This window comes from Pezoporus occidentalis, unplaced genomic scaffold (assembly GCF_034315485.1).
Source record: "Pezoporus occidentalis ecotype Australia unplaced genomic scaffold, CSIRO_AGI_Poc_V1 ctg34, whole genome shotgun sequence".
Taxonomy (NCBI): domain Eukaryota; kingdom Metazoa; phylum Chordata; class Aves; order Psittaciformes; family Psittacidae; genus Pezoporus; species Pezoporus occidentalis.
In genome coordinates this window covers 4,636,009-4,660,702 of record NW_026915376.1, presented here as the reverse complement: position 1 = coordinate 4,660,702, position 24,694 = coordinate 4,636,009, and the positions used below count along the sequence as shown (strand labels likewise).

The 24,694-nt window shown below is 61.5% G+C and overlaps 1 protein-coding gene across 1 annotated transcript; it reads right to left on the bottom strand.

The window, feature by feature from the left end:
• Positions 1-673: 673 nt before the first annotated feature.
• On the bottom strand, positions 674-19,927 carry LOC134169243 (uncharacterized). The gene is made up of 33 exons (XM_062629640.1): positions 19,139-19,927; positions 16,099-16,206; positions 14,576-14,731; positions 13,785-13,916; positions 13,487-13,678; positions 13,317-13,400; positions 13,117-13,235; positions 12,845-12,959; positions 12,486-12,572; positions 12,076-12,191; positions 11,795-11,912; positions 11,472-11,578; positions 11,302-11,383; positions 11,004-11,129; positions 10,795-10,926; positions 10,289-10,545; positions 10,017-10,140; positions 9,657-9,851; positions 9,206-9,361; positions 8,471-8,691; positions 7,963-8,140; positions 7,526-7,672; positions 6,909-7,307; positions 6,459-6,578; positions 3,821-5,362; positions 3,527-3,607; positions 3,222-3,308; positions 3,011-3,102; positions 2,712-2,797; positions 2,102-2,168; positions 1,811-1,974; positions 1,402-1,536; positions 674-1,191 (listed from the first exon to the last, which is right to left on the bottom strand). The coding sequence occupies exons 1-33, from the start codon at positions 19,565-19,567 to the stop codon at positions 956-958; spliced, it is 6,390 nt and encodes a 2,129-aa protein (XP_062485624.1). The 5' UTR covers positions 19,568-19,927; the 3' UTR covers positions 674-955.
• Between the last annotated feature and the right edge of the window lie 4,767 nt (positions 19,928-24,694).

The window sequence follows — 24,694 nt, the reverse complement described above, 5'->3', positions numbered from 1 at the left end:
GAAAATGGGGTGGCGGGAGCACTTCTCTCCCAGCCCTTGCTGCAGAGCTGGGCTGCAGCCAGCATTTCTATTTTCAGCCCCAAACATGTATAAGGAGGCGAGGAGTGTGCGCAGCCCAGCCTCGCAGCCTGCCAGGGAGAGGCCCTGCTACCCAGAGCCCCGGAAGCTTCCCCTTCTCCCCGTGGGGCTGGTGAATGCTCAGTGCAGGTTGGGCTTCCCCTTTACCAGTGCAGGCAGGAACCAGGGCAGCTGAAGCTGGTGTAGCCTGGTAAAGTTACTGCAAAATATTTAGGATGCAGGAAGCCCTGGGGGTCTGGCTACACCGCCCTGACCCCTCCATGGCACACAGTAACTGCCCGCCGTCACCTGGGCCAGCAGCCATCTGAGAGCTGGGCAGGCCTGGCAGGCAGGAGGATTTGCTCTGCAGGCAGTAGCTTCCCCACCAACCACCTGCAGCAGAGAAAAGGGGCCCAGATGCCCCATGGGATTAGGTGGGCTGGGTACAGGCACAGAGGAACCACAGGACAAAGCATCCTTGTGAGACGCTCAGGCTTTTCCACAAGTAGAGCTGAACCCCGCTGCAGAGGTCTCCCTCGTCTGAGGCTTCCCCGCAGCCAGGACCACCACGCAGAGCCCGACGGGTGCTGCTGGAGGAAGAAGCTCCCACACTATGTGTCTGTTTATTTTTTAATAAAAACAACACCCCTCGACCCCCTGCTTGTGCTGCGTGTCGGCAGGATGCCTGGGGAGCCATCGCACCCAGGCAGAGCACCCGGCAGGAGGGGTGCTCAGCGCCGGGCTGAGGCCAGAGCTGCGGTGGCTGGAGCAGAGCTGCTCACTGCAGCCTCTCTCCCCCGGGGAGGCGGTGAGCTGGTGCTGGGAGCAGAGACCATGCTGGGATGGCACCCAGGAGGACCAAGGGCAGGCTAGAGCTTTTCTCCCCATTGGCTGGGGCTCACTCCTTCTTCCCAAAGAACTTCTTGAAGACGGATTTGTTCTTGGGGCGAGGGGGGGTAGGGGTCTTCTCCCCCAGTGTGTCCTGTGGGGTCCCTGGCCGGGCCACAAAGGAGTGGCAGCGTGCTCGGGGCACAGCAGGTGCTTGCTCCCCAATGTACAGCGTGACCGAGTAGCTGCTCCCAGCCTCCATGGGTTCCTTGGGCACAGCCACTGGAGTGATCCTCTGGTAGGTGGCTGCAAGAGGGAGCAGTCGGCAGGGAGGGCAGGGTACCAGCAGATGCTGCCAGTCCCCCAGAGCTCACCCTGAGTAGGGAGCTGCAGCCCAGGCACAGGGATGTGGGACCGGGTGGATGCTGGAGCAGCATCACACCTGCCCTCGGCTGTCGGTGGGGACAAGGGCACTGGTGCCACCTTCTGGCAGTGACAGCGAAACCAGCGTCCTACCTGAGGTGAAGGAGTAGGACCTCCTCTTGTTGGCCACCAGCCCGGAGTCGTCATCTTGGCAGCTGTTGTCCCATAACCCCGGGGACCCTCTGGGTGACCACCGCTGCTCCCTGTGCCTGGACACGTGAGCATCCTCTGGAGCAGAACAGAGACAGGTCATAAGGCAGGGCCATCACAGGACACCCATGTCAGCCCCAGAGAGGACAGCGAAATGTATTCCAGGAAGTGAAAGGAGATAACTGGTGCTTTTCCCAACCCAATTCCTGGGCATGGGGCTCTGGGCCTCCTGGCCCAGACAACACCCAGCTCAAGACTGACTGACAGCCTTCAGTTCACCCCCAGTCAGCAGCCCTGCACTTCTCTGCACTGGTGAGAGGACAGCAGGAGCCCAGCCAGCCAGAAAAGTCACCTGCTGCTGCCACAGTCCCATCGGCTGTGCCATCCTGGCTGCCCACAGCCCGCTGCAGCCAAGCGTTGGAGCAGGGTAGCACCACGATCTCCTGGCTCTTGGTGGTCGTGACCAGATGCTGCCCCTGGAGGTGGGAGCTCCCAGGGCTGGAGACCTTGCTGAAACTGGGAAGTAGCAGAGATTTAGTTAACCAGACTGGCCCTCTGGTATCCTGCTGGAGCAGCACACAAGGGCAAGTGTGGGAGAGAGCTATAACAATGAGATCCGGCTAGCCGGCTCCTGGCTACTCACCCCCCAGCACCGCCAGTGCCCTCGACATGCTGTGCTGCCACCTGGAAGTAATCCACTTCGGGGAAACCTGGGGGTATAGAAAACATCCTGCTAGGTGCAGGCAACGTGCAGGACCATCCTGCAGAGCCAGCCCCAGCTCTGGGTGCCCGTGCTGCATGGTGGGCCCCTCTGACCTCCTGCTGCAATGCCTGCTCTCGGTCCTGCCAGCCATGGTGAGACCTGAAGGCCCTTGGGTATGGGTACAGCAGTGGGAAGACCTCAGTATTACAGGTCTCCTTGCCTGGATGACAGGCAAGGTCTTTCCAGGCCCCGTAGAGAGGATGCAAGAAGACCAAGGCGCAATTACAATTTTCCTGACACCAGCTTTTCGCTGCTGCAGCTCCACTGACGTCAGTTGTGCTATTCCTGATTTGTAACTGTTGTATGTGGTGTGAAAACAAAGCCTCCAAATCCTGCCTGGCAGAGATCTGCTGTTCCCAAGGCAAGTTAGGAGGCATAAATCAGAGACAACACCGTACTGCTTCTCTTCTGACCCTCCATGTACCAGTGGGGCTGCACACCATGGTATGCACATACAGCCAGGCCCCTTTCACAAGCAAGGGCTGCTCACCTGAGTTTTGCTGCAGCTTGGAGACCCATTCATTCATGAGGGGCTGGGAGGGGGCCCTCAGGAGGTACTCGGAGCCATCCTGCAGCCTGCAGGGAGGGAGAACAAGTCAGCAATGAGACAGACACGGGGTGCAAAAACCACAGCCCCTGCCAGCCTGGGAAAGAGGGAAAACAGGTGGGAAAGAAAGAAGGAAATCATAAGCACCACACTGAGCCACTGAGCAATGGCTGGTATTGGTGGGTGTCTGTCCCAGCCGGGGCACATCAGGGAGGGCTGTGCCCGGGCTTGGGGTGACTCACTGAAGCCTGAAGCAGTTGGTCTTCTTTGTGTACTCGGCATCCGGGGTGCAGACTGCCCCGGCGAGGTTCAGGGGAAGGGCCACCACGGAACTCTGCAGCACAGGGAGCAGCAAGAGTAACAGCAGGGTTAGCAGATTCTGCCTTCCCCGCTGCCAGCCTCCTACCCCACTGCCAGCTCCGTCCCATGTCACCCCACTCTCCCCCCCCACACCTTCAGGCTGTCCCTGCGGTCCTGGTAGAAGCACAGCGTCTGCCTCATCAGCACGGCGTGGAAGAGGCTCCAGGCCCGGCAGCTGGCCTGTAGGACACAAACGGGACAGCTGGGACACCAGCAGCTTTGGGAGAAGGCCATGCGACCCAGAGTGCACCCCAGCCCCGGTGGGCTCTGCCCTCCCAGCAGCAATGCCATGGTAGTGCCAGGAACACCCCTGGCTTCACTCATGCCCCAAAACCTGGACGCCTCCTGCCATGTCCCAGCACTCCAGCCTTGAAGAAGCCCCGCAGCCATGCATGTACCTTCCTCCCTCCTGTCTGCAACACGTGCTTCCTTTCCAGTGTGCCCTCCATCATCTGAAACTCTGTTTTACCGGAGGGGACCTGTGAAGAGACGGGGGTGAGCCCTGAGCACATGGGGTCTGCCTGACCCATCCCCAGCAGGCAATGCCAAGGTGGGAAAGGGACAACAGAAGCAATGTTCTATGCTGTTTGTAGGCTTTTGGGGTGAGGTTTGCTGGAGCGGGTAACCCAGCTGCTGCCTGGAATGTCCCCCAACCCACTGCTTGACTCCGAGGGACACTCCATGGCTCTCACCTTGCTGCCCTCCCTCTCCTCTTCCCCACATCTCCGCAGATCCCAGGCGCTGGGGCCATCCAAGGAGGCTGTGGACACCAGCTCCTCTGAGCGGGGGGACACCCCGTGTCTGCTGGGACTGCCACCACTGCTGTGCCCTGCACCAGGGCTCTTGTCTCCGGAAGGGCTGTGGAGGAGCCGGGCAGTGGTGGGAAGGGTGAACTTGGCGACTAGTACATTGCTGGCTGACGAGAGGATGAGGGGCCCACCGGCAGCGGCGTCAGGGCTGGGTACGCTGCCTGCCCTGCTCCCTGGTAGGCGGCGGGCACGGCTGCCTGCTGGTATGCTGTGTGCCTGCTGGTCGTCTGCCCCATTCCAGATGGCCTGCAGCTCCTCCTCCTCCTCCTCAAACTGCCCATGGGCAGGGTGGCAAACCTCTCTGGTGCCCGACGCAGGGCTCTGGGGCTGAGGGGACCCCAGCTCCCATTCCAGGACAGAGAGCTGGGTGGGGGCAGCGGGGGAAGCTGGGGACACTTGGGGCTGGCCACTGCTGGCTGGCCGCTGTGTGCAGGCAGGGCTGGGCATCGCTCCTGCCCTGCCTGGTGTGCCAGCAGGGGATGGCCCCAGCTCCAGCCGAGCAGCTTCGCAATGCCTGGCCCTGCCACTGGCACCGGGGCTGCCATCCTGGCTCAGCCGGGCAGACAGCTCGTCCCCCTCCCGTCCAACCCGCTTGTGCAGCACGCCGATGCGGGGCAGCCGGCTCGGCCTGAAGTCCAGGGGGTCTTCACCAGTGCTGCCAGGGCACCTCGGGCTCCAGCGCTCCTCGCCAGCACAATGTGCCCTTTGCCGGCTGTAGCTGGGGTTGAAGCTCACCTCCTCGAACCATGTTCCTCGCTCGCTCTTAGGGGAAGAGCCCAGCCCCTCACCAGGCCCCTGGGGACTGTGCCCATCCGCATCTACCTTCTTCTGCCATACAGCCCCGTGCGTACCTGTGGGCTCCTGCGGCCTCACTGCCCTGACCTGCCTCTGCTCCTGCCCCTCTGCTTCCTCTGGCCGCACCGTGGCCCCTCGGTGGCACCCCAAGACCACTGGGTCCCGGGGCAGCTCCAGGCTGAGCACGGAGCCCAGGGAAAGGTGGGGGCACGTGTTTTTTTGGTTGGGGAGGTGGGTGTCCTGGGGGGCCGCCTCGCACTCAGCATCAATGTCCTGCACCAGCGGGTTCCTGACATAGAGCAGCAGCTCCCTGAGCTGGGGTCCAGCAGCGGCTGCTCCAGGGCCCCCCTTCCTCCGGCCGCACTTCTGAGGCCATGTGCTGCTGGGGCCGTGCCGCTCCTCGGGCGCGGGCTGCAGGGAGCCGGTGCCCATGATACCCTGCAGGGTCAGCAGCTGGGCCTGCTCGGCCCTTGCCTGCTCCCGCCGCTGCAGGCTGTTGAAAAGGGAGCCGGCCCCAGCCATGGGCAGGGTGTGAGAGGTGGATGAGGTCCCAGGGCTTGGTGCTGGAGGCCGGCGGGCAACGGTGGGCGGCCGCTTAGCGCTTGAGGTTTTCTCTGCCTCCGCCTGCGCCTGGGGACACAGAGATAAGAGAGGTGTGACTCTCCTGGCTGAAGCCTCCGTTACCCGGCACCGACCAGCCCCTCTCCGTGCTGTGCCTAGGCAAGTGGGGAGCCAGGGGGCAGGCAGCCAAAAATGCTCACCAGCAGCGCATAGCGAGCTGGGAGCAGCATGGCTTCACCTCAGCACCCTGAGGGCTGCTCCCACCTCCGTGGAGGCGGAGGAACCCGCCTCTAACCAGCATGGAGTCCCCCTGCTGGGGTGCAGTGGGGGCTGCCTATGCCATGTGGCTCTCCTGCCACACTGCCATCACTCCGGGGTGGGTACTGAGACAGCAGTCACTGCTGCCCACCCCTGCATGCCCCTAGGCGACAGAGCTGTGAATGCACTGGGCAGCGGCTGAGTCCCCCCATTCCCTACAGAGACCCTCTCCAGCCCGGCCGCAGCCCCTCTCCTGGGTTTCCACAGCTGCAAGGATAAAAGCTACCTGCAGCAGCTGGAGCAGTGTCCCCCTGTACCCCTTGGGCCGGAGGGTGTTTGTTACCAAAACTCTCCTGGCAGCCCCTTGCCCTGCCCCAGTGCCCTCTGGCCTCTCCAGTCTGGGGCCTCTCCCTTGGGCTACCCATCCCTGGCTGTGCTGGGGTGCTCAGCCGTGGCTGTCCTTGGGACACAAAATGCTTCGTGCACACTGTGGAGCACCACCAAAATACCGCGCTCCCAGCCCCAGGGTTACAAGCCATGCAACCCAGAACCAGCCCTCCCCAGACGTGCACCCTCACATGGCCCCATTCACCCTTGCTCCCCTCAGTCGGCTGCACAAGGGACCGGTGCTGCATGCTGGCAGCGGAGGGGGGAGGCTCTCCCACCTACCATGGCTACCAGAACCAATTACTCAGGGGGCCAAACTGCGGCCAGCCCTGTCCAAACTCCTTCCTCACATGCCCCAGCACCCACCACACTCTGGAGCTCATGTCACCATGAGGGTTTCCCCTCTCCTGCAGGACCACCGCTGGCAGGGCACAGTGGCATGGCAAGGAGGGTTGGTAGCAGGCAGGTTCACACCATGCAGCCACTCTGCCCAGCATGCAGCCTCCCATGGGGATGTTACCTCTTCCACTGGCTGGTGAAGCGGCTTTCTCTTTCGCTTTAAACTACCCCAAGTGTTTCCTAAAAGCCCCTGGCAACGCTTCCAAAAGTTTTTACAGCCTGAGCGTTTAGTGGCAGGGAGCTGAGCAGGAGGAGAGAGAGACACAGAGAGAGTTGAGGGCAGAGTGAGTGAAGGAGCCAGAGCAGGAGAGCGCAGGCAAAGGGGGTGGCGCAAGCTGGTCCTTGGCCCTTGGGCATTGCTTGGCATCGGCATAGCCAAAGGTCCCTCTTCTGAGACTGATACAGCCCCAACAGCTCGCTTGAAAACACCCCATGGGGGCTACCCTGCAGCCCTCAGAGCCTCCCGGTCTGCATGGGTGCACAGCCCTGGGAAGACACCCTGGCTGGCCCTGGGACAGGCACTGCGTGCTCACCCATGGCTCTGCGGAAGCTGTCTGCCATCCCCACGTACCGTCCGCAGCGCCTCTTCCCCCAGCCTCTCCCCTCCAGGCACCGGCTGCGCCTTCTTCTTCTCGCCCTTCTTGCTGATGCTGAGGATGAGGTTGACCGTCCCGCCCAGCCCGCCGGGGCCCCGTGGTGGCAGCAGCAGCGTGGAGGTCTCAGCAGGATCCCAGATGACAGCCTCCTCGTGGGGTCCTGCACCGGCGGATGCTGAGCTGCTGGGCTCCCCCCGGCTCTGCTCCACTCCTGATGGGGTATCCGAGTGGGGCAATGCTGGAGGGGAGATGGCCATTCCCACTGGCAGCCGTGGCTCTGATCTTTGCATAGGCTTGAGGACAGAACAGGGCATGAACTCCACTGGGTTGTGGATGCTCTCCAGCTGGGGCTGAGCACACAGGGCATGCTGCTCCTGGGGAGCAAGGCAAGAGAGGGAATGTGGAGGAAGGTCTGCCAGAGGCAGGCATTTTCTCAGGACAATGTTCCCTTTGCCCGGCCTGAGAGTCCCAGAGGTACTGGCACACATCCCTCCTTTACTTCTACACCACCCCCTCCACCCGGTGCCTCTGCTACCCTCAGCCTCAAGGCTGATCCTGCTCCCTGACAGTCTCAGCATGGCTGGGTACTCACTTGGCTGGTGGGAGACATGCCAGAGGGGCTCTCCGGGTCTCTTCTGTCCTCCTGCTTTCTTCCTGGGTCCCTCTGGTGCCTCTGTGCTCGCCAGCGCACCAGCACCCAGCCCAGCATGCTCTGCAGCTCCTCCAAGCGCTCCTTTATCTGAAGGGAGAAGAGATGCTGGGCAGCCTGCAAGGACTCCTGGCCCACAGACACTGGCCCCACCAGGACACTCCACTACAGAGCAGTTTAGGAGGGTTTTTTGAGGACAGTCACATCACCTCAGGTCTCAGCATCTACTGCTGAGTGAAACTCCTTCCTGCCCTGAGCAGCCGAGGAATGCATGGCTGTTCACTTGCTGGGGCTCTGCACCCACACCTTGTTCCCTCTTGTCCACAGAGGATTTTGGGGGGTTCTGAGGGTTTCCCCAACCTCATCTGCCCTGTCCTTACTGTTGCGCTCAGGTAGTGCTCCTCAGACACCAGCTGCTGCCCTGACGCTGCCAGCGCCTCAAACTCCTTGAGCTTCCCTTCGATCCTTCTCTCCAGCTCCTCACACGGAGTCTCTGGGAGGCCGTGGCCACTTGAGCCTTCAGAGAAGATCTGAGCCCGCGTGTCCTCCGTCCAGGAACTGTGGGCATGTGAAAAATGGGCTGAGGAACGACTTACTCCCTCCTCAGCCCTGCAGGCCCCAGAGAAGCCATTCCCATGCTCAGGGATGGCTGGAAGCAGCTCGCTAGAGTAGCAGCAAGTCTGGTGGGGCAGGGCAAGATGCTGTGGGGCTGCCCCACAGCAGGGAGCCCTGGCACAGCCCTTGGTTCCAAGCTCTCCATGGCCTTGCCTGGCTGCAGCTCTGGCATTGCCCATGTACCCACCATGGAAGCCCATGATTCCACACCATGCTGTCACCAGCTCTCCCCAGCCACTGCAGAGACAGCCCTGATGGCTCATCACCACTCACATCATGGCCAAGTAATCCTTGAAGAAGAGCCGCAGCCGGCTGGCCTGCTGCACACTGGCCCGGGTCTCCTGCAGCAGCTCCCGCAGCCTTGCCCAGGCACACAGCGTCTCCTGCACCTCCCGGCTGACAGGGCACAGACGAGTGGGGCACAGCTCTTCCAGGTGTGCACTTGCCCTCTCCAGCTCCTCCAGCTGCCCCTGCAGGGTCTCTGACACCTCACGCTAAAGAGCACAAGGCAGAAAAGGTTCAGGATGCATCCAACCCCTCTGTGCCCAGGCTGGTCTCCCCCGAGTGCTGGGATGATAGGATGGAAGGGAGGATGCAGGGATGGAAGGGAACATGCAGGGATGGAAGGGAGTATGTGGGGATAGAGGATGCTGGCACAGGGAGCGGGCAGAGCCACCCTTGGCAGGAGGATGGGCAGAGCAGTGGGCTGCCTGGTTTCCCTGCTCTGCTGGCGTGAGTCACCTCCCTGCATTGGGAAGATGAGTGAGGTGCTGGCAGCCAGGCGCTGGCACACGGGAGCTGACGTAAGCTCTCCCCTTGGCCTGGCCCGCGCCAGCAGAGGGAGCGGAGCAGGGCAGGGCTCAGCTCTGCTGGAAAATTCCAGCCCAGCCTGCCATGGTGTGCCAAGGCTCACAACACCTGGGCCCCTGCGGGCCAGTGCCTCCCTGGGATGGCCCCAGCCAGTTGGGATGCCTCCCTACCATGGGCACGGTGCTCCCTGGGTCTCACCTCCAGCTCCTGCTGCTGGCTCAGCAAGCCCTGCAGCCCCTCGAGATCCTTCTCACTCTTCACCGCAGTGAAGCTGCTCTCTGCTTGGGCAGTGTCACGAGCTAGTGCCTCAGCTCTGCATCGAAGGGCCTCCAGGCATGGGGACACCTCTGCCACCTGGACGGGCATTGGGGAGAAGGGATGAGTCCTGGTGTGGGACCACCTGTGCCACCACTCACCAGCAGCCCCAGCCCACCCCAGAGGGCACCCTGCCATGTGCCTGCAGAAGGGCAGGGAGCAGCAGCAACAGAAGGGATGGGGATAACTTCACACAGAGCAGACCCCATGTATCCAAGGCCCGTACGTCCCACTGGGACCGGCTGAGGTGCATGCCTTATCCCAACTAGCCAGCATGTTCAGCTACAGGTGGACTACACAGCTGCTTCCCCAGACCCCTGCCTTCATCCCCTACCAGGCGCTCCAGGTTCTCCGTCTCTGCTGCCACCTCCATGACCCGCTCCCGCTCCTTCGCTGCATCGTTCAGCATCTCCACAGCCTCCTGCAGCTCTCCCAAGGGATGGCTCAAGTCCTCTCTGCTCAGCGGCTGCCCGGCCTGGGCCAAGAGCAGGGGAAAAGACCCCTGCAAGCTGCAATGACCACTCCCTGGCTGAAGCCAACAGAAACAACAGGAGTGAGGGATGCGGGGAACATACCCCCAGGCAGCTGGGCTGGAGGGGGACACCCATGGGGTCCCCGTGCCACCCACAGACCAACCCTACTTCCAGTCCCAGATGCTGGACGATCCCAAAGGATGCCTGGTCCCACTGCTCACCGCTTCAGGTTCCTGTCGGCTCCGTGCCTCCTCCTCTTGCAGGTCCTGCAGGAACTCAGACAGCACCAGGGAGTCACGCAGGTCTGCCGCCCGGTGCCGCAGGGCTGCCTGCACACGTGCCAACCTGTGGGGACAGGCACCCATCACACATGCTGGCACCATCCACACTGCCTCGCGGCAAGCATCATCCTCCCCGCACCTCCTCAGGGCAAGCATCCTCCTCCTTGCCCAACCGGGAGATCAGAGAGGAGGCACCTTCCCCAAGGACTCACTTCTCCTCCACCACCTCCACCTTCCTCTGCATCTTCCTCCTTCCCTCGAGCTCGGTGGCTGACTCGCCTGCTGCCTCCTCCCGCAGTGCCTGCAGCTTGGTGCCACACAGCACGAGCTGCCTCTCCAGCTGACCCATCTCCTCCAGGTCCTGGCGTAGCTCCACAGGGCTTTTCATGGCAGCCGGCTCTGAGAGTGACCCGGCCACGGCTTGCAGCCACCGCTCGGCCCGGTCCAGCTCCCCCACCAGCCTCAGTGCCTGGAGGAGAGCAGGGAGCCCATCAGCCTGGCTCTGAGCCACCCAGGAAAGGCAGAGGCCATGCTACCCCACTGTGGGTACCCAGGGCACTGGCAACTCGGGTGGTGCAGTTGAAGCAGTGATGCCGTCCGGAGATGTCAGTGCCAATGCTGCAGCTCTTGTCCTGATGAGCACCTTGCTTGCTGACCCCCAGCAAGCTGCTGCAGCAGGGGCATGCCGTGGGCCCACCCCAGCCCTTCCTCCATGTACCTTATCAATCTCCTGCAGCACGATGCCATTCTCCTGGTGCTTCCTCTGCAGGTCCTCCCAAAGCTCGCTCAGCTCCCGCAGCATGGCCTCCACCTGTGGGCTCCCCGGGGGCCTCCCAGGCACCGGCCCCTCCTGGCAGGCAGGCAGGGAGGGTGGTTAGAATGGGCCCTGCTGCTGTCACCCTATAGCCCACACCTGAGGGGGCTCACCAGGAATGCGGCCCTGGAGCTGGGGTCTGGGGGCTCCCCCTGCATCTGTGCTCCCTCCAGGCTCTCCACATCCCCCAGGCGTGGAGGGACTCTGGGACCCACGCTGTCCCTGTGCGAGGACACAGTCTGCTGAGGAGCAGGGAGATGTGGTACATTAGTGCCCAGACCAGGGACAGCATGCGTGCACAAGCAGCATGCCCACAAACAGCAGGAGGGGGTCAGGGAAGGGAGTCCTGCCCCCCAGCACTGGCTTGCCTGGCTGGACAGGGAGCAAAGTGTGTTTTCAGGGAGACATTACCGTGTTCACCGCATGGCAGACATCCCGCACATGGGCCTCCTGCTGCCGTGTCCCCCACTCAGCCTCTGCCTCTCTCCTCCTCCTGCAGAGAGGGACAGAACTGGAAGGTTCCCCCTTGCACAGGAGATCCCCATCCCCTCCAACTCCATCTCGCTCCCTGCAGCCAGTACCTTTTGCTGTCCTCTCCCTGAAGAAGCTGCATCACCACCGGGGAGCCAAGGCTGCTCCCCTCTCCTCCCTTGTGCTCCACCATCTTCCCTGGTACATCCTTCGGTACCTACAGCACAAAGGCTCCTGTTCCTCCCTTGCCAGCCCAAAGCGTGCTTCCCTTTGTCCAAGGCCTGGCACTTATCACCTCCCATAAGCAGCAGGGCCAGGGCCAGGTGTGCTCAGCCTGGGCTTTGCTAACACCTCCCCTTTCCCACAGGGTTGCTCATTTTTCCAAGGAAAAGGTGCTGGAGATGTCTGGAGGAAGGTAGATGCCTGTTCTCACCATGCTCCCAGAGTCTCTTGTCCATTTGTCTCCTGCTTCCTTCCCTGCAGCTTGGGACTCAGCGCTCAGAGCCACAGCTTTCCCCCCTGGAGAACTGCTCACCAGAGCCTTCCCTGTCCTGTGAAAGGGGAACAACAGAGGCTCAGGGGAGAAGAGGATGAAGAGAGACCTTAAGTGGAGCTGGTGCCCCAGAGGCAGCCTGTCAGGAGCTAACAGATCTTTCCCTGAGCTTCCACCTCTAGTGCTAGAGGGTTCTGGGGCTCATCCGGGCTATGCCCTACCTCAGTGCTTGCTGGAGCTGTGCCCAGCTCTCCTTCACCTCTCGGTGCTTGGGGTTCAGTCGGGCTGCCAGGCTGGGCTGCAGGCTGAGGAGCTGGGACACAGTCACATCCAGCATCTGGAGGAGAGAGAGCAGCAGGGGAGCAATGATAGGATAGGGGATGAGCCACCATAGCCACAGTGCAAGTGCATGACGGCAACCCACCACAAGCCCTGTGGGGCCAAAACTGGTCCCCTCCTGCCCCCAGGAGGGTTCCCCATTATCACACAGCCCCTCCACCCCATGTGGCTTTGGGGTGCCCACTGAGGCCTTGCTGGTTGGTGCCAGTGCCGACCTGGGAAGGTACACACATCTCCCCTCTATTGGGATGCTTCCCAGAGCTCAGAGAATGAGGCAGTCTCTTGCACTTACCATCACCTGGCTGGCTATGTCTCTGACATCCCGATCCCGGCATGGCTCGCCCTCCTCTGGTTTCCCTACACCACAGATGTTCTTTTGCTGTAAGAAGAAGCTGCAGTGAGCCTCAGGAGGAGGACAGGGCCCTCCCTCAGCTCTGGCAGAAAGGGATGCTGCAAAGCTGTGCTTGCCCCTTTGGTTCCCCTTCTCACACCAGGCTCTGTCTCCCAGCACTCTCCCCAGGCCCCAGGCTGAGGGTGCTGGGACCACAGCAGTCCCCATACAGGGGATGAGAGCAAGGTGCGACCTGCCCAGTTTTGCTCTGACCGTACAGCAGCCCCACACCAGGCTGACCGTGGCTCCGGTGCTGGTACCTTGGTGTGGATGGCCCCAAGCAGGGTATCCGCTTGCTGGAGGAAGGCAGCCACCTCCAGGGCCAGCTGCAGAGCCTCATGGTGCTCCTTCAGGGTCCCCTGCAGCCGCAGCCACCTGCGCCGGTGGAAGGGGAGAAGTGAAGGGCAGCCTATGCCCTCCTAGGGAGCAGTGCAGAGCTGGGGTGAAGGGAGGCACGAGGGAGGTTTGGGGGTCCTGCTTCCCAGCCTGTTGTCTCCCAGTGCCTGGCTCAGACTGTGCATCCTCCACTCACGTTTTGTTGAGGTGCTTGCGTCGGGCTGAGATGCTCCTGCTCTCACTTTTGCCTTGTTTCTCCAGCTTCTGGGCCAGGCTGTTCAGCTCCTTGTGCAGGCTCTGGAACTGCTGCTCCTCCTGGCCCGAACAGAGGCAGACATTAGCATCCTCAAGGACCTGCACCATGCTCCAGGTTCAGGTCACCCAGCAGCCTCTCACCTGCTTCAAGTCAAGGATGCGGCGGGTGAGCTGGATCTTGTCCGGGCTTTCCTGCAGGAGGGCTTCCATGGATGGCTTCTCCTCCTGGGCCAGGGGAGAGTGTGAGAAGGCAGTGGGACAGCCTGGTTGCGTCCCCCCACCCTGCGGACCACGCCCTGAGCACCCCACACCTTGTGCTTGATCCATGCCTCCAGCTGCTCGGCTTTCCTGTTGAAGTCCTGCAGGCTCCGCAGCCCGCCCAGGGCTTTGCTCTGGCTGGCGGCTGTCTGCTTCAGGAGCTGCCACTGCTCCCGCAGGGCCAGCAGCTGCCTGCGCACTGCCTCGGCGCTGGGACTGGCTCGCCACATCAGCTGCTCACCCATCTGTGGACCCAGTCAGCGTGAGGGGCTCCCAGGGACCCTCTGCTTTGGAGAGCACAGGGACACGGGTGCTGCAGGGAATGGGAGCCATGCCGCCATCCACCCTCACCTGGTTGAGCTTTATCAGTGTGTTCTCAAAATCCTTCATGTCCCGCTGCAGCGTCTGAGCCACCTCTTCCCAGTCCTGGAGGTCGCAGCCATCCTTCAGGTCCCGCAGCTTGCCTCGCACCCAGCCCTCTGCCTGCCATGTGGGAAGAGCCACGTAGCCAGGGACCTCCACCAGAGACTCAAGGACACAGCTTTGGGGACGCAAGCCCAAACCCTTCCGAAGCCACAACAGGGACTCAAGGGTACTCTCTGGGCTGACAACCCATCTGCTCCAAGCACCAACAAGCCAGCAAAGGGGCTCAAGATGGCGTCAGTGGCAATGGGGGTGAGAAGGTGAGTAGCATCTGGCTTCTTTCCAGTACCTGCCCCCCCACCAGCAGGCCAGACTGGGCATCTCTGCACAGGACAGCCCTGCAGGAAGCATCTCTTCTCCCTGCACCCTCCTCCACAGCTCACCACCCATGCACCCTCCCCAGTATGACACAGAAGCAGCCCCCCTGCACCACCCCTGTTCCCAGGGATAGGGACTGGGAGGAGGAGGATGGGGGCCGGGAGGAGCGTGCGCACGTGGGGAGGAAGCAGGGCCCTGGTGTGGGCTGACCCCCTCTCCCTGGGGCCGACAGCCAGGGAGAAGCAGCCAAACATGATCTCATGCCACAACCACGGCTTCGCTCAGGGCAGGGAGTTCAGCCTCCCCAGCGTGCGCCCTCCCCCGCTGCTCACATGAAAGGCCCTGGAGTCCCCCACTCCGCTCCGACACAATTCCTAGAGCGGGCACCCATCTGTCCTCACCTGCAGCATCTCCCGGTTGAACTGGGCTACCAGAGGGCTCGGGTCAAGGAGGAGGGGTGCTCCCGCACCGCTTCGCCCATCGCCTCTTGGTGCCATGCTGGGCTCCTTGCCCCTGGGGCTCTCTTTCTGGGGTGATGATGCCAGGGATGCTGCCAGCTGGGGTGGGCAGAGGTGGGGAATTCATTGTGCTGCCACAGAGAGCCCTCCCCATCACCTCCCAGGAGCATTTCAGGTGCACAACTCAGGTATGTCAGCCTGCCTCATCCCTGATCCCACTCCTTCACTGACATAGGGCTCTCTTCCAGCATTCCAAGGCACAGCTCCCCTCTACCAAGGCTGCACCGGTGACTTTCACAGCCCTGGCAGGGGGTTGCCAGGCTGTCCCTCAGCCCCGGGTCACTCCAGGCTAGTGGGACGGCACCCAACACCTCTGCTGGTCCCTGCACCCAATTTGGAGATGGATGTGGTGCTTGCTGCCCCTCCAGCCTGAGGCTGCATGTCCCTACAGGGAGCATTCCCCTCTGTGGCATCCATTTGGTGTCACCCCAAGGGACACTGCCAGGGGATGGGATGGGGAAGCTATGGGGCAGGTCCCTGATGAACTCAGCCTGTCGCCCCTTCAGGGGCACCCGGAGCTCCCATCCAAAGTGAGCAGTGGTGGTGGGCAGAAAGCACAGCACCTCCCACAGGACGCGGCCTCACGGGCAGATGATGCTGACGAAACCCTGTGTCAGGGCTTCAGCTCTGCCAGGGGTGACAGCAGAGGTCAGCCAGTGAAAGCACTGGCCCTCTTCCAAGCTCAGCCCCGGGCCCAGCTGCATGTAGCCCAGGGGACAGCACAGCCACCCGGGCACTCACTTCCCACCCTGCTGCCCAGGGATGGGGACCTGACCCTGCACTAACTGGTGGCAAACAGGAGCCTGGGCATCTCCAGGAGAAGCCTGAATATGCAGAGCTCACTGCTTCTACTCACCAGGCAGAAACTGCTCCTGGGGCAGCCCAAGGGCAGCCTTCCCTCCCCAGGGAGCTGGGTGCAAGCTGCCCCATGGGGTCCTAGCAGATCCCAAGCCTGCCAGGGTGCGATTTCATAAAAGCATGTAGAGCAGTGGGCTTTGGGCCGCTAAGGCTCTCTAAGCAGTCTGGCATGTGCTGCCCTGCCGACGGCATGGGAGTTGCTTTTCAAAGCCTTTCTGCTTAACCACAAGAACTACAGAAATCTCTTATTTTTTTTCTTTTTTTTTTTTTTTTCTTTTAAATAGCAACACAAATTCTCAGGCCCTCCTGTGACTCTGGGATCTTGAGTCTCTTGATACAGCCAGGGCTGGAGGAGCCTGTAATCCTGCTCTCTTGGAAGCAATAAACCCTCTGGGCACTGGCCTGAGGGGCTGACCCCTCGCCCCATTGTGCCTAGCTTGTCCCCTTTAAAGCAGAGAGGCTCCATCTGCACCTCACCACCAGTGGCTGCCCTCAGTTGCTCAGCTCCAAGCTGTGCCCTCCTAAACAGCGAGGGCTGGGGGACATACCGCATAGAAGGGGGAACCTCTGTCCACTGGTGAGCAGAAACCACCAGCCCGGAGGCTCACAACCTCCTGCTGCTCATCGTCCACATCCACGTCCTTCCTGAGGAAGACCTAGAGACAGGAAGGCACAGTCATGAGCCTGGAAGTGCTCAACCATCCCATCAGCTGGGGGACAGAGAAACATGCATCTGCCTCCCCATGCCCTTGGCCAGAGGAGGCTGCTGGCAGTACCCAGCCACTTGGCCGGGTTCTTGCCCATCCCTCCTTACACATCCAGGACAGGCTCCTCTGTGCAGCATCCGCAGCTCCTGCCATGTGTTCAGCAATTTCCAAGAGCTCCCAAGGTGAGCATCATCTCCATTTTCCCTCCCACACAGACACCCTGTTCCCCCTTGAACCGACTCCAAACGCAGCAGAAACCCATTGAGTGGTCACTACTGCCCCTGGTCATCTAAGGACAGCAGGGCAGAGGTGTGAGGGCACAGGAGGACATTAACTCCACTGGCACAAACCTGAACCCTCTCAGCTGCTGATCCCTGACCTCAGCATGGCTGGGAGGCAAGAATTAAGGGGGTGGCTGGCTTGCAGGGAAGGGCTGGCTCCCTTGGGATGGGGGTGAGGGAGGGAGAGGCAGGAGGAAGGAAGTCCAGGAGCTGCAGCCAGGCACAGAGAGGAGGTCCAGGATGAACTCCATGTTACCTTGTCCTTAATGAAGCCCAGCTCCAAGGGGAGAGGTGCGTGGGATTGACTGGATCATGCACAGGGGCCGTCACTCTCATCCTCTTACAGATGGATCTTTTCTTGAGCTGTCAGACGTAGCAGGCCAGCGTAGGGACCTCCTTCCACTCCCTCCCCAGGGCCACCTTGCTCTCTCTCTAATAGCCATCCAAGTGTGTACAGGGCAACATGAGGTGGTGAGCAACGTGTGCTGCCCCGACATCCTTTCCTCTTAGCAAATGGGTGGTGGATCAGCCAGAGCCAGACCCATCCCACCACACTCGGACCACTACAACCTGGGGACAGTGTCCAAGGGGCAACCAACGCAGGCAAAGCAGGACTCCTTCCCTGCACAGAAAGTGGCTTTCTACCATCTGCAGGATTGCAGAAGAGTCCCAGCATGGATGGCAGTCTAACAACCCTGTAATTCCTGGCAGATGAGCACCACCAAGGGGCCTCCAAAGCCCGGTCGGTGGCTGCAGAGGACAGACCACCACCACACACCACAGCATCCCATCCTGAGTAGGAAGAGCCGGCAGGGAGTGAGGCTGAGTCACAGCCCAGCACGCTCAGTGCATCTGGCAGGAGGGTGCCAGAAGGAGAAGGCACCCCTCTGCCTGACAGCAGGGCTGAAGGATTTGGATGCCATTTAGGGAATGGCGGGGAGCTAAATATGAAATGCTTACGGGGCATAAGACCCTAGGAAGCCCCTCTTTAGGCAGCAGCTTCGCACACCGGCTGCAGCAGGGCTCAGCTGTGGCAGACAAGCCTGCAGGTGACATGGAGCTTTATTTAAAGTCCCCGTCTCACGATCGTCAGCCGCAGGAAAACAGGGCTGCCAGCACAAGGATGACTTCATCCTTCCCGCAGAGCTGTTCTACCGGGACTGCCCCCCCCGGTCCCTCACAACAAACAGCAACCAAAGGCTGGGAGAAGGAGCTGTGTCCTCCTCGGCATCAAGCCGCTCCCCAGCAGGACCCCAGGCTTCACAACACTGGCAAAACCACACATGAAACAAGCGCAGCAGCCTCAGCTGCCTCTTCTGTGAACGCTTCTTTCCCTCATACAGGCAAGATTAACGTGGCACATATGCTCGTCATATTCCCATAGAGAAGTAAGTGCCAGCGACGTCCCATGAGTAGGAAGACCAGGGTCAGACCCTCCTGGGCTGCACTGTGCTCATCCCAGAGGAGTCCCGCATTCCTGCAGGGCAGAGCCAAAGGCCAGGGAGTACACTTGGGAAAGACCCAATGTGTCTTCTGTGTTCCCTTCTGTACTGCATCTGCCATCCCACCAAACACACGTTTTCCCCTGCACCCTGCCTGCCGCTCTGCCACCCAAAGCCCCATCTTGCAGCCTGCCCCCCCCCCTTCCAGCTCCACCCCCGAGGCCGGACAGGAAGGAGGGGCCGATCCTGGCAGCTTCCCGAAAGTCCCGCACCACACTGCAGAGCCGAGCACATGTCCCTGCCTTATATGAAAGAGGGGAGCCCTCATGCCGATGCCCCTTGGGCTGCGCAGGCTCTGGCCGCCCAGTGAGGAGCTGCCTGCGTGCCGGAGGAAGCGGCAGCTCTTGCGAGGCTGTGTCTGGCCTTTATTGGCAATGAGGATGAGGGTTTTGGCAGTGGGCTGTGCGGCTCTCCCTAGCGCTATCCCGCCGGAAAACCAGCTGTTGCGGTTCAGGGTTAAATCCCAAGGAGTTCCTGCCTGCTCTTGCCAGCAGCAGTGAGGTCTCCGAGCTGCCTTCTGCCCCATCCCAGCCTCAACAGGGGGTCTCCCTGACTCGGGAACTGATGGATTCGGACCTGTGTGCCTGCTAAGGCTCAGGCCCAGAGGGTGGGGTTACGGGAGCCGGGGTCCTGCTCTTAGCCTTGTCCCAGCTCTGCCTGGCTGTGTGGCCCTCCATGAGTCACTTCCCTTCTCCCAGCCTCCGTTTCCCCTCTGGTAAATGGGAGAGTGAGTTCTCAGCTCCCCACACACCATTGCCTCATCTCAGGCATCCCAAGAGCTAAGCCTTCCATAGCCGGGCTCTGAGGCAGAGCTTTTCTGGGTCATCTTAGACCTACCAAAAGCTCATCTCCAGCAGAGACCTTCTGCCCTCCAGCCTGGCAGCACACAGAAGGAGGGGACAGGGGAATGTGAGAGAGGACATGGAAAGAAAAGCAACTACCCCAGGAGCCCTGGAGTGGGTGCTACCTCGAGGGCATGGGGACAAGACAGCACGGATCCCTTGGACCTCCCCAGGATCTGCCCTTCCCTTGGCAGCCCGGAATGGGTACTGCAAGGAAGACACTGAGAGGAGGGTACAGGGTATGGGTATCACTTACCTTGAACTGAGCTTTCCCTGGCCTACTGTTGTTGTTGTTGTGGTTCCTCTCGCCGCCTGTCCGGTCAGGGTCCCCGGGTCCCGCTGTGTCCCCTGCGCCGGTCTCCCCATGCCAGTTGGACAGCGTGATCTTCTTGATGGAGCGGGAGAGGGAGCTGCGGTTCAGCCGCTCATCGTCGGTGCCCCCATCCTCGCCGGGGCTGGGGCTACGGGGCTGACCCTCGGGGGCGACGGGGCCGGCCCGGGCGTGTGCCAGGTAGAGGGAGATGCGCTCATTGAGGCTCCGGCGGAGCCCGCGGTGGCTGTCTAGAGCGGAGGTGAGCGCGATGCCGGGGCAGGCGTCCCCGGGGAAGTCGGCGGCACACTTGGGCAGCGAGAGCTTGGTGCTGATGGTGAAGGGCTGCACCTTCCTCGCCGTGCTGCCCGACATCCTCCCCGCTGCCCACCGGCAAGGGGGCAGCCTGGTGGCGCTGCCCGGGCAGCGCGGGGCGAAGCGGCAGCGCGGGGCCCCGGCCGCCGGGGAGCGCCGGTGATGGACACAACTCGGGCGGCGCCAGCTCCTTCCCCGGGGCGGGCGGCTGCGGCGGGGCCGCCCCTTCCCGCGGGGGCGCTCAGCGGGACGGCCCCGCGGCGGGGGGCAGCGGAGCGGGGGGCGGCCCGGCTCCCATGGTCTGGCGGCGAGGCGCGGGCAGCCGTCCGGCCCCGGCTGCCTGGGCTGGGTTGCGCTGGGCGGACCTTCCCCTGACCCAGTCCCTCCTCCCGAGGCGGGCAGGGCTGGCGGGGGGGACTCGCCGCGGCCGGCCCTGCCCTGGCCCGGCTGGCGTCAGTCGTCCACCTTCTTGCGCAGGTTGAGGAGGCAGAGCAGGCAGGTGAGCACGGCCTGGCGGCTCTCCCGGGAGCGCAGCCGGCGGCCCAGGCGGCGGAGCGGCGGCAGGAGGCGCTTGCGGGCCAGCGGCAGCAGGCGGGCGAGCAGGGCGCGCAGCAGCGGGGCGGCCAGCGGCGGGGCGGGCATGCTGCCCCCTGAGCCTGCGGGGACACCGTCAGACCCCGGCACCCCCCGAAGTGCCTTGGCGGACCGGGGGGTGCCCGGGAACTCCTCACGCTGCCATGCGGGACCCCGAGCGCGGCGCTGGGACGTCTGCACCGCTCCGGGAGCAGGGGGCTGCTCGCGGGATGCTCGGAGGAGAAGCCCTGGAGGGGACTGCTGTCCTCCCCACCTCGTTCCCTCTTTTCTTACCCTCCTTGGAATCGTTCCTGCTCCGGGACACCTCTCAGCCCTTTCTCCCAGAGGAGCCTGCACTGTTCAGCTCCCCCCACGAGGACCTGCCACCAGCCCAAATGGCAGGAACAGCTCCAGAGCAAGGGACAGCAACAAAAAAAACAACAACCCCAAAAACAGCTGCCCATTTAAATGCCCCCTCCTCCTAAGCCAGACACATGCTCCCTGTAAGCGATACTGCTCCTCAGCCCAGGACCCCGTTTGTTGGGGTGGCAGTGCTGGGGGAAGAAGGGGGGTGAGGAAGGAACAACATCTGCCTACCACAGAAATGCGGGCTGGCAGGAGGGGGTCCTGTTTCACTACAAGCTTCACCGAAGCCCTGAGCAGGCAGCCAGATCCAAAATATTCCTGTCATTCTCTGCCAGCACCAGCGATTGCCACCCTGCTCTCACAAGGGCTGGGAATGCAGAGCAGTTGGACTGCCAAGGAGAGCAGGGCAAGAGGTGGCCCAGGGCATGAAGTGCTGAGGAGCAGATGGGCACTACTCTGGGGAAGAGCTGGGATCTGGCTCCACGTGGGGCTCCAGAGCAGGCTGGTAACCAATGTCCCATGCTTTCCAGCTGTGCTCCCAGGCTGAGCTAGCTTGGGGCAAGCAGCCAAGATCCTGCAGGCCAGGAGAGTGCAAGCTACCCAAGGTGCAGGCAGGAAGGTCCACGGCTCATGTCCGTGCCCTTCCGCTTCCCTCCTGCTCCTAACCTTTGTTTTGTTCCTGGTGGCTGTCTGGCTTCATTTCCTCCCCTTGTTGTTCTCTTCAAAAACCCTGCCAAAGCCCTATTCTTGGCTCCCACTCGAGCAGAATTTAGGCAAATGAACCGATACAAGGAACTAAAAGCTACTGCTCCATCTCCCAGCCTGCCTGATGCAAGCTGTCCCTTGCCCAGGGAGTCCCATCCAAGGGCTGTGAGTTCAGCCAGGGTGACCTTTCCCAGCCTTGTGGATTCTTCTCAAGGAGCCAGCCATGGATGAGGAAAGCAGGCTGGCTGCGCCTCAGCACAGAGACATTGTGTGCCGAAACTAGAAACAGCTCCCCAGGGGCTCAGCTCCAGGCCCAGGAGCGGCAAGGACTGTGCCTGACGTCAGCCCCTTGGGACCGGCCTCCTGCAGGCTCTCTAGCACTGGATCTGCCATGGTCAGAGGGCTCACTCCAGCACACTGCTCTGCTGTGCGCTGCTGCCAGCCCTGTGCCGGCGGTGTTACAGGAAAGGGTGAAGGTAGCAGGAGCCAAAGTTTTGGTGCAGCTGTGTCAGGGTTTACATCTCCCTGGGAGGGAGCCTCTCCCCTTTTACTGGGGAGGCAGCGGGTGCAGTGTTTGGCCTGCTCTGGAGACTCCTGGGTTTGCTGCGTCTGATCCCAGGAAAGTTGCTGCCTCGCTCAGTGCCTCTGTTTCCCCAGCAGTACAGCCCTAGAGGAAATACTCCTCCCCATGCAAAGGGCCTGTGCAGCGCCCTGCCTCTGAGCCTGCTGGGCGCAACTGGGATCAAAAGTGAAGTGTCCCTGGTCAGTGGTAGTGACCGCAGTGATGGAGAATGGAGCCTTACTTACTCCTAGGAAAAGCCCTGCTGAGCCCAGGGAACAGCCCATCCTACCATGCCTGCCAGGGGAATCCTGTCCTCCAGTCCCAAAGGGAAAGGAAGGTGCCGGACAGGTGCAGAGGTGTTGCAGCACGTTCCTGGGGACATTGCATCTGAGCATTATGTGGCAGAGATACACAAGGGAGAGAATGGCAAATACCTTGGGAACAAAGGGGCTTCAGTGTGCGGCTTCTGCAGAAACCTGTTCCTTCCCAGGGAGCGAGCACAGGTAACTGCAGAAGGGGTTACCCGGCTGCAAAAGCCAGATGTTTGCAACATCCCAGCGCTGGGCAGAAAGTGGGGCAGGGCTTGTTTGCCAAGCTCTTGGGTCTCATAGCGAGGCAGATCTTGGTCTCTGCCAAAAATGCAGACGTTGCCAAGCTGCTGTCCCTATCTGGAGGGTCAGGGGGTTTAGCCTCCTTTCACAGTTGAGCAAAAGCACAGCCCAGGGAAGCAAAGGGACTTAATCCTGTGCCTCTGGTGAGTCAGGCAAAGAGCTGGAAAGGGAGTGCAACCTTGAAAGAAATCAAGATTCTGTCAGTATCTACTTCCAAACACAAGGTTTAAGGCACTGGAGTCCTGCACCTGTGTGTTTCCTGAACCAAGGACCTTGCTTTAACCTTTCTGATCCATGGAGGACTTTCTGCTCCTGCAGTCGCTGCTCTCTCATCCCTTTTTCTTGTCTATCCTTCATCCCTCTTCACCAAGGGGCTCAAAATCCCTCACCAGGTGGCCAGATATTTTTTCACTGGGTATGTATTGAGGCCTCCCTTTTCAGGCACCCATTTTCTGTATCATATCAATTGCCAGGGAGGGCAGGGATCCACTTCCTGAGACCAAACAAGAACCATGTACCCTTTTAGCGCTTATTTCTCTCAGGTGGTCAGTTAGCAGCTGGACATCAGTGAACAAGGGGCAGGAGATGCCCCAGGCATTGCAAGGCAGGCCCAGGGTCTCAGGACCTGCTGGTCAGCCTGCTGCCAGGACAGCATCTCTGCTTCATGGGACAGCAAGACTCTCATGCTACAGGGGATAGGACAACCATTAGCACCTACCAATCCTTAAACTGCTACATGGTGAAGGCTCCAGAGGATTTAGCAGGGAGCAGGGGTGCTGGGAAGCAGGGTATGGTCCTTGGGCATCTCTTCACAAGGTGTGCAACATCTGCTGCAAATCTTCCTCTGGCATCGCACTGGGAGCTGACAGAATAGCGTGGGAGGAAGATGAGAGCTGGCCAACAGTCCTTTCTTTGTGAAGACCTCATCCTTCCAACAGGGACCCAAAGGAGTGTTGGTGGGGACACCACTGGTGCCTGGCCCCACACAGGAGAAATATGGGCCATTGCTGCTGGGGAGGGACATGAGCACTATAAATAGTTTGCTTAACGCACCATGGACAGGCCCTGGAACACCCCAGCCCAGGCAAATTCCCTGTTGCTGGCACTGGGATGGCAGCTGTTGAAAAAGGCTGAATCCAGCAGCTGCTGCCGGCGCTCACTGCCCCCACTCCATGCCCCCATTCCTCCCACTCCCCTCATGGGGCAGCTGAGCCCTCGGCATCCCATGGTGCGGGTGACAAGGCATGCCAAGGAGGTGCCAGATCTCAGCGTTGGTGCAGCTCCCTGCGCTGGCGGCTGCAGGATGCTCCCATCTCTCTGCTGATGGAGCCAGAGAGATGAGGAGGATGGGAGGGGGTTTTCCTCCCTGGCAGCATCGGCGACACTGCTGAGCCTGGCCAGGAGCCGTGAGGCCACGCAAGGCTGGTGGCAGCTGCTTCCCACACGCTTGCCTTCGGCTGCAGCTCTCCCAGCCCCAGCTCGGGATGCTGGGCTGCGCCATGGCCCCCCGCCAGCCTGCTCCGCTCGTACAAAGGCCCTTTGTGCCCACGGGAATGACATTGCTGCAGCCACGGGTCCAGGGCAGCGCAGATGGGATCAGAGCCCAGCTGCCAGGGCAGCTGGTGGGGCCAGGTGGGATCGGGCTGTGGTCCTTCCCCCCATCCTGTGCATGCAGGATGGACATGAGCAGCTGGGGTGTGGGGGGACCCCAGCATGGGCAGACTGCTCTGGATGCGGGAGGCAGGAGCACAGGGCATGGGGTGCTGGGGAGCAGGGTGCTACTGCTCACCTGGGGCACTCCTGCCCATGGGATAGGTGTGGAAAAGGTGGGAGCACCCATCACAAGACAAACCCAAAGCTAGCAGCAGTTTTGCCCACATGTGGCCCCCAGTCCCCCTTGTTCCTCACCTTACACTGGCATTTAAGGACTCTGCTGGGCCTCCTCCTTGTCCCAGGGTACAAGAGGGATGATCCAGGCTACTCCTGGTGGCATTAGCTGGGGCCCCCTTGCCTGCTGGCCCCCCGCCAGTACTGGTCTGCCAGCTGCTGGGCGGCGAGGGAGGGGATGTGCCAGCTGGCCCCTGAGGGAGGGAGGGAAGGAGGGGGCTTCTGGTTAGGCTATGGGGGCACCTGTCATCCCAAAGCCAGCCAGTACACCCTACCCTACAATTTGGCTTGTGTGTGTGTGTGTGTGATAAGGCTCCACAGCTGGGACAGCAGTCACAGCTCTGCATGCTTGCTCCTGTGTCTCGACCCCACCTGAGTCCTTGTTTTGCAACGGCTTTTGGGTTGAATGCAGGAGCAGGGACTCTGGACTGGCAAGCTGCAAGGTACCCCCACCCCATGGGAGGCAGCTCAGCTCACAAGTAG

Bases quoted from the DNA above. Each gene is read 5' to 3' on its own strand.
- LOC134169243 (XM_062629640.1), bottom strand. From the start codon at position 19,567: ATGTCGGGCAGCACGGCGAGGAAGGTGCAGCCCTTCACCATCAGCACC. The intron at 9,362-9,656 runs GTAGGGGATGAA...ATGCCCGTCCAG, and splicing joins CGGAGAACCTGGAGCGCCTG to GTGGCAGAGGTGTCCCCATG. The intron at 6,579-6,908 runs GTACGTGGGGAT...CCTCCTGCTCAG, and splicing joins GGGAAGAGGCGCTGCGGACG to CTCCCTGCCACTAAACGCTC.